The sequence below is a fragment of the Neopelma chrysocephalum genome, unplaced genomic scaffold (genome assembly GCF_003984885.1).
Source record: "Neopelma chrysocephalum unplaced genomic scaffold, ASM398488v2 Primary Assembly neopelma1_325, whole genome shotgun sequence".
NCBI lineage: Eukaryota > Metazoa > Chordata > Aves > Passeriformes > Pipridae > Neopelma > Neopelma chrysocephalum.
In genome coordinates this window covers 93,815-101,886 of record NW_020897988.1, presented here as the reverse complement: position 1 = coordinate 101,886, position 8,072 = coordinate 93,815, and the positions used below count along the sequence as shown (strand labels likewise).

The 8,072-nt window shown below is 63.9% G+C and overlaps 1 protein-coding gene across 1 annotated transcript in view; it reads left to right on the top strand.

The window, feature by feature from the left end:
* The first annotated feature begins 3,665 nt into the window (after nucleotides 1-3,665).
* Nucleotides 3,666-8,072, top strand: part of VANGL2 (VANGL planar cell polarity protein 2) — a 6,358-nt gene continuing 1,951 nt past the window's right edge. The window contains exons 1-4 of the mRNA XM_027705370.1: nucleotides 3,666-3,932; nucleotides 5,414-5,675; nucleotides 5,761-5,881; nucleotides 7,458-8,065. Of these exons, the coding sequence (XP_027561171.1) occupies nucleotides 5,605-5,675; nucleotides 5,761-5,881; nucleotides 7,458-8,065 (800 nt within the window). The 5' untranslated portion in view covers nucleotides 3,666-3,932; nucleotides 5,414-5,604. The remainder of the gene's footprint in view (nucleotides 3,933-5,413; nucleotides 5,676-5,760; nucleotides 5,882-7,457; nucleotides 8,066-8,072) is intronic.

The window sequence follows — 8,072 nt, the reverse complement described above, 5'->3', positions numbered from 1 at the left end:
ACCCCTCTCCCCCTTTTCATCCCAAACCCCTCTCCCCCTTTTCATCCAGCCCCGTTCCCGAGCAAATCCCTGCCTTTGGTCCCTTCCCTTTTCTCCCCGTGGTTCCAGATCCCACTTTTCCCCATGCCAGGGGCAGGAGGTGCATCCCCAGCACTCCTGGACTGGGAGCAGGGCTGGGGCTTCATCCCACAGTGGGAATTCAGTGGGAATTCCCGGCCGGAGGAGCCGCGGCGGGGCCGGAGCAGCTCCAGGGATTGGCCCTTCCCCTGGATATTGTAACAATCCCGGGTGACCCTAATTGGAGGTGACACTTTGGAAGGGATATTAAACCTCCTGCCTCCGAGCCGACGCTGAGGGATTGGAGAGCAGAATGAGACCCCAGGGGGGCTCGGATTGAACCCCTCGGGCTTCCCAGGGGCCTTTCCCATGTCCCAACCGACCAAAACGCTGGAATTTCGTGGATTCCCGCCGGCAGTGGCTTTTCCAGGGGCGGGAAGGGGACTCAGCCTCGGGGTCGAGGGACCTGCCGTGAGCTCCCGGCGAAGCTTCGGCTCCCAGGGGTGGATGGGCCAAGGAAAAGGAAGGAAAACTGGGATTTGTGCTTGGGGAGGGGCGAGTGAGAGGGGAGAGGGAGGTGATTTTGCCTTGGAGGCCTCTCCCTGATTCCTCGTTGGGTGCTTGGGGCTTGGATAGAGGTGGGATGTGTTTTGAGCCCACAGCTCCTGCCCGGGGAGCCCCTCTGCCCCCTCATCCCGGCAGGAGCTCCCACGGGGCTTTTCCTCACCAGTCACGGAATTCCTGAGGCTGGAAAAGCCCTCCTGGGTCACCCAGTGCCCCCCGTGCCCCATCCCCACCTTGGCACTCAGTGCCACATCCAGTCCTTCCCTGGGCACCCCCAGGGCTGGGGACTCCAAACCTCCCTGGGCAGCCCCTGCCAAGGCCTCAACACCCTTTCCACCTGGGGAGGTGGTCCCAGGGACCCCTGAGGGGCGATGGCCGTGCTGGTGACCCCAAAACTGGCCTGGGAACGGCCCAAATGGGCCTGCTGAGGGAGCAGCAGCAGCAGCAGCAGCAGCAGATTTGTTTGCTTGGCTACCCCAACACGCCCTGGTGCCTCCACACAATGGGCACCTTCCCCGGGAAGCCCCCGCTGGGCTCTTCCCCCCCCCCCCCAGAGCCCGAGGACTTGGCAGGGCTGTGGCTGCTTCCCAGACATTGGGGACACTGGGGACATTGGGGATATTTGGGATACCAGGAGGTGGATGCCCAAGGAGTAGGAGGGGGGTGGGACCTCAGGGAACTTCGTGGTTTTTCTTCAAAGGTCGTCGGGCACTGGAAGGGAACGAGGGACAGGAGGAGGGGAAACGGCCTCAAGCTGTGCCAGGGGAGGCTCAGGTTGGACAGCAGGAGGAATTTCCCCATGGAAAGGGTGTTGAGGCCTTGGCAGGGGCTGCCCAGGGAGGTGGGGGAGTGCCCAGCCCTGGGGGTGCCCAGGGAAGGACTGGATGTGGCACTGAGTGCTCTGGGCTGGGGACAAGGTGGGGATGAACTGGATGGGCTGGGAGGGCTTTTCCAACCTGAAGGATTCTGGGATTCTGTCTAGGAGCAGAACACCTGCCCAGATGTGGCTCCTGGCATTAGGAAGTCAGCTCTGGCTGGATTCTGCTCCCCCCCCTCTTGGATCCACATCCCGGGCTCCTGCCCTAATTCCAACCTTTAGGGAATTGTCCTGGATTTCCAGGTGCTGGGAGAAGAGCACCGGGGGCAGTGGGTGCTCCCTGCTCCCTCCCCAAACCCTCTTGGCCAGGAGAATTTGCTCAGCCACTGGATTCTCCCTCTGCCCTTTGCTCCCAAGAGGGTTTTTCCCGGGAAGCCTCGTGTCCGGCTCTCAGCGGTCCCAGGGGTGGCAGGAGAGGATTCCCCTCAGGATTCACCCTGGAGCTGTTTGAAACCAGCCTTTTCATCTCCTTCAAACGCTTGGATCTATTTTTTTATTCTTTTATTATTTTTTTGGGGGAGCATTTGAATACAAAAGGTGTTTGAGGTTCGGGACTCAAAGGCAGCAGAGACTTTTCCGAGCTCCCCCTGCTTTGATCCAGCCCCATCCCCAGGAACCACCATCCAGTCTGGGCTTGAAAGGCATCAGGAGAGGGCAAAAACCCTCTGCTCCCCTGGGGAGAGTCTGTTCTGAGGGTTCATAATCACCTGGCTGTTAAAAATGGGAGTTTTCCTCCTCGTTTGCATCCGGCTCCGGCTCTCCCGGTGCTCCCTGGGCTTGGGAAGGTGAAGCTGCTTCTCCTGGAGACCAGGAATCCCTTCCCTGGGCTCAGGAAGGTGAAGCTGCTTCTCCTGGAGACCAGGAATCCCTTCCCTGGGCTGGGAAAGGCCAAGCTGCTCCTCCTGGAGACCAGGAATCCCTTCCCAGTCTCTCCACGGAGTGCCCCGTGCTGCTCAACCAGCTTTTCCCAACTCTGCCGGCCAAACCATCCCTTTTCCCAGCTGGAGCATGGGAGGACGAGGAGCTCCTGCTTCCAGGGACAGGATGGCTGCCTGAATTCCCAGTTATCCTTGGAAAACTGCTGGGATGGGGGTGATTCCCCTGCCAGCCCCTGGGGAGGAAGTTGGGCCGTTTTGGCGCCGGCAGGACGGAGGATCCACCCTTGGTCCGGGTGTGGAAATCCATGGATCACGCCGGAAAAATCCATCTACACCCCTGGAAAAGCCTGGGAAAGCCCCCCCCAAGGCCTCTCCCTGCAGCCTGTGGCTCATCACCAGTTTGGGAAGGAGCTCACCCAGCTCCTCACTCGCTCCCAGTTGGAATCAGTGCCTGGTTTTCCCTTGGAATGGATCGACCTCCATCCCCCCACTATGGATTTGCCTCGGGGACTTGGACAACCCCAGGGACCCCTGGATCAGAGGGGACAATTCCAGAGGGGTTGGAGTGTGGGACTGTGGTGGCCAAGGGGCCTTAAATCCGTGGGCTGGTGCCGTGAGACACTTGGATGTCTGGAAAATCCCACATTTATTCCAGCTGATCCTTCAGGGCGGTGACACCGGGCAGCTTTTGGGGCTGGGGAGGTGTCCTGATGTCCCCATGCCACTGTCACAGCCATGGGAACCCCTGGATTCCAGGGGGGGAATTCCAGTGTGGTGGCCAAGTGGTGTTAAATCCCTGGGAAATCAGGATACCTGGAAAATCCAGGAGATAATTTGGCTGATCCCTCAGGGTGGCAATGCCAGGGTTGTCCTGATGTCCCCACACCACCAGCACAGTCACGGGAACCCCTGGATTCCGGGGGGGGAATTCCAGTGTGGGACTGTGGTGGCTGAGGGGTGTTAAATCCATGGGAAATCGGGATACATGGAAAATCCCAGTGATAATTTGGCTGATTCCTCAGGGTGGCGATGCCAGGGTTGTCCCGAGGTCCCCACACCCCCTGGCTGGGGGGTGACACGGGGCTGCTGCCCACGGGATTGTGGTGCCCGGGGGGCGTCAAATCCCTGGAAAACCCCAAATCCCTGGAAAACCCCAAATTTCATCGGACTGATCAATCATGGAGGTGACTCTGGGCAGTTTTTGGAGCCAGGGGTGTGTGTGTGGAGGGGGGAATCCATCCCACCCTCACCTCCCTCCCCAGGCCTCCCGGGAGTCCTGGACCGCTCCCGGGGTGACATTCCCGGAGGGATCGGGGCATTCCTGATTTCCCTCTCTCTCTCTCTCTCGCCCCCCGCAGCTCCACCGCGGCCCCCCGGCGCTGCCGCCCGCGCCGTGAGCCCCCTGCCCTCGATGCCCGACCCCCCCCGGGTGCCCACCAGCTGGATGCCGACCCCTCTGGAATCTCCGGATGCTCCAAGTGCCTCGGTGAGCAGCGGGACGGGGGTCGGTGCCCGCCTGCAGCCGCCTCGCCCGGACCCCCCGCGCTGCCCCTCGGGTGAGTCAGAGACCCCCGACACCCCCCCACACCCCTCCATCCCAGTACCGGCCTCTTACTGGTGTCACTGGGGCTGGGTGGAGGCAGCTCCAGGCATTGTTCCCGGCAAGAAACCCGATCCCTGCCCGCAAACAAAGCCCGGGAAAGGCGGGGGGGGGATGTTGGGGGTGGGGGGCACAGGGGGGTCTTTTCTCTGCTGGCCCCTTCCCCCAGTCCTCGCCGGGAATGTCGGGACGAGCTCCCGGCGCCGTTCCCATCTCCCAGACAACGCTGGGGATGGGGGGGGGAGCGGCTTTTGTTTCCATGGTGATAAATGTGGGAGCATCCAGCATCTGGGACAAAAGAATCCATCCACACACGCCTCCCCCCCTTTTTTTGCCTCCTTGACCCCGGCTCCCACTCCTGGAGGCCTCGGGAAAGAGGCCGAAAAGACGTTCGGGGGGTTATTTGGGTGGAAATGGCATTTCCCTGGAAACCCCGGGATGGTTCCCAAACGCGACCGGGCCCCTGCCACGAGGGGTGACGGCAGGAGGATTTGCAGGACGCTCCCAACGGGATCCGACATTCCCGGGTTGGATCAGGCAGCCCTGGGGATCCCAAGTGTCCAAATTCCCTCCCGGGAATGGGGGAGACAGAGCCCCCAAAGTGCCAAACCCACATCAGGGTCCCCAAAGTCAGTGGGATGAGCTGGAGTGGGACCCCGGGAGACCTCCCAGGTCCTGCTGCATCCCACAAATTCCCGGTGCCGTGTGCCTGGGATTTGGGAACGGGCTTGTTTTCCCATCCCGGTGGAACCAGACACGGGATTTGCACGTGGGTGGGTGGGCACCACACGTGGGATTTACACCCGTGTGGGTCGGGAGCTCCCTGCTGTCCCTGGATCCCCTGGAGAGCTGCATCCCAGGGAATCGCTGCTCCCGGAGCCCCTGGAGAGCTGCATCCCGGGAAATTGCTGCTCCTGGAGCCCCTGGAGAGCTGCATCCCAGGGAATCTCTACTCCCGGACCCCTGGAGAGCTGCATCCCAGGGAATCGCTGCTCCCGGACCCCTGGAGAGCTGCATCCCGGGGAATCGCTGCTCCCGGACACTCCTGGGTGTGGGATCCCGATCCCGGCGTAGGGAACGTGTCCGGGCAGAGCTCCCCGCGCCCAGCTGGGCTTGGAACCTCCTCTGCACCCGGTTATTCCTCCCCTTCCTTCGGGGCCCCCACCCGGGGCATTGTCTTGGCAGTTCAACTAATGATGGTTGTGTTAATTAAGGTGTAAATCCCGGCGGTTAATTGGGGGGAAGGGCGGCCAGCCCGGCCCCAGCCCGGGCATGGTATAAACCCAAAAATGCCCAAAACGACCCAAAATCCTTTTTCCTGCTGCTGTCCCGCCCCTGATGCTGCCGGGGCTGGGACCCTTCGCCGGGATATTCCCTGTGGGAATGCCGGGATGCCGCCGCTGAGCCTTTTCCCTCCGTCCCCCCCCCCCCCCGCAGGTGGGCGAGTCCTTTTCTCCTGAGAAGAGCCCGGCCAGGTGATCAAAATAGAGACCCTCAAGGTGACGGTCGACTTCCTGAAGGTGCCCCTGGGCCTGAAGAAGCCCCCCCTGAAGGAGGCCCTGGCCGCCGTCCCGGGGCCGGGCAGATCCAAAGCCCTGGAGCGGCACAAGCCCCGGCGCTCCGACAACATGGACAATGAGTCGCAGTACTCGGGATATTCCTACAAATCCGGCCATTCCCGCAGCTCCCGCAAGCACAGGTGAGGGGTCCAGGGGTCCCCCCGGCCCCGGTGGGTGCTGCTGCCCTGCCGTGCCCACCCTGCTCCCCCTCTCTTGCCCTTCCAGGGACCGGCGGGACCGGCACCGCTCCAAAAGCCGGGACGGGAGCCGGGGGGATAAATCCGTCACCATCCAAGCGCCGGGAGAGCCCCTCTTGGACAACGAGTCCACCCGGGGGGACGAGAGGGTGAGTCGGGGGGCAGGACGGGGCTGGCACCTCTGTGCCACCCTCGGGGGGTGCTGCCAAGGGTGGGAGGCGCTGGCGGGGGGCTCCCGACACGCCCCGGTGCTTCCCGGCGGAGCTTCCCGACGGAGCGGTCGAGCCGGTTGGGTCGGGGAGCAAATGAAAGGCGGGGGACCGGCTGTCGCGGTGCCCCCGGGCTGGAAAACACCCCCCAGGGATCCAATCCCTAGGGATCCGCTCCCCGGGGATCAACACCGTGCCCGGGGGGGCGATGCCGGCTCCCCATCCCGGCTCCCGGAGCCCCATCCCGGCTCCCGGCTCCCAATCCCGGCTCCCGGCTCCCAATCCTGGCTCCCGGAGCCCCATCCCGGCTCGGCCGGAGCCCCATCCCGGCTCCCAATCCCGGCTCCCCATCCCGGCTCCCGGAGCCCCATCCCGGCTCGGCCGGAGCCCCATCCCGGTTCCTCATCCCGGCTCCCCGTCCCGGCTCCCGGCGGGATCGCGGAGGAGGCTCCGTGTCGTGCCTCTCCCCGGCCCACAGGGGTCCCTCGTGCCCTCCCGTGGGTGCCGGGATTCCTCCGGAGACTCCGCGGAGCCTGATCCCGGCCTTTCATCCTCTCCCAGCCGCCCACGCCGGCGGCTCCGGCTCTTTTCGGCTCTTTTCATCCTCCCCTCTCCCAGGAGCCGGCGCCGGCACCAGGCTGAGCCTGCCCGGTCCGGCCGTGGCATCCAGGGGATGGGCTGGGATACAAACTAGGCCCCCCCAAACCCTTTGCTTCCCGTCCCTCTGGAAAGCCCCGGGATGAGGATTTGGTTTAACCTGAAATAAAATTCACAGAATCACGGAATGGGTTGGGTTTGGGTTGGGAGGAACCTTTAAGCTCCTCCAGTCCCACCCCGTGCCGTGGGCAGGGACACCTCCCACCAGCCCCAGGTTGCTCCAAGCCCCATGTCCAGCCTGGCCTTGGGCACTCCCAGGGACAGGGAAGCCACGACTTCTCTGGGAAACCTTTTCCAGGGCCTCCCCACCCCTCTTAGGGAGGAATTTCCCGGCTTTCCTGAAGAAATCCATGGGAAAACCTACACTATGACAACCCTCTGAGTTCCAGGGGGGTCCGAGTGCTGCAAACCAAGGGCTGAGGGAGGGGATGGACGCGGGGACAGACGTGTGGGAAGGGATCAAACGGGAAGGGGCTGTTTGGGCACCGCTGCGGCCGCAGCAGGAGGAGGTTCTGGGGAGGAGGAGGATCCTGCTGGGATCCCAGGGACTCCTTCCCGTCGGGTGTGTCGGGACAGGAGCCGGGCATGTTCCTTCTGGCCCCACCGACGAGGAGGAGACTTCCCACTCTCCCAGAGCCGCCCTCGCCGGTGCCGGAGCGCGGAAAGGAGCCCCGGCGGGGGGTTTTCCAGAGGGTCCCGCCCCAATCCCTGCCGGGTTGAGATCCCACCACCCCAAATGGGGGTGACAGCACCCAGCAGCGCCCCGGGCGACGAGGTGTGGTGGGTGGGCTCGGAGCCGGGGTGGAGGGTCTGCTGAGGGCCCTGCCCCGTGTAACCCCCCCCGTATAACCCCCTCCAGGATGACAACTGGGGCGAGACCACCACGGTGGTGACGGGGACGTCGGAGCACAGCATCTCCCACGATGACATCACCCGCATCACCAAGGACATGGAGGACAGCGCCCACCTGGACTGCTCCCGCCACCTGGGCGTGGCGCTGGCCGGGGCGCTGGCGCTGCTGGCCTTCCTCACCCCCCTGGCCTTCCTGCTGCTGCCCCAGCTGCTGTGGCGGGACGAGCTGGAGCCCTGCGGGACGCCCTGCGAGGGGCTCTTCATCTCCGTGGCCTTCAAGCTCCTCATCCTGCTGCTGGGCAGCTGGGCCCTGTTCTTCCGCCGGCCCAAGGCCTTCTTCCCGCGCGTCTTCGTCTTCCGGGCGCTGCTCATGGTGCTGGTCTTCCTGCTGGTCGTGTCCTACTGGCTCTTCTACGGCGTCAGGATCCTGGACTCGCGCGACCGCGACTACCGGGGCGTGGTGCAGTTCGCCGTGTCGCTGGTGGACGCCCTGCTCTTCGTGCACTACCTGGCCGTGGTGCTGCTGGAGCTGCGCCAGCTCCAGCCCCAGTTCACCCTCAAGGCCGTGCGCTCGGCCGACGGCGCCAGCCGCTTCTACAACGTCGGACACCTCAGGTACCCG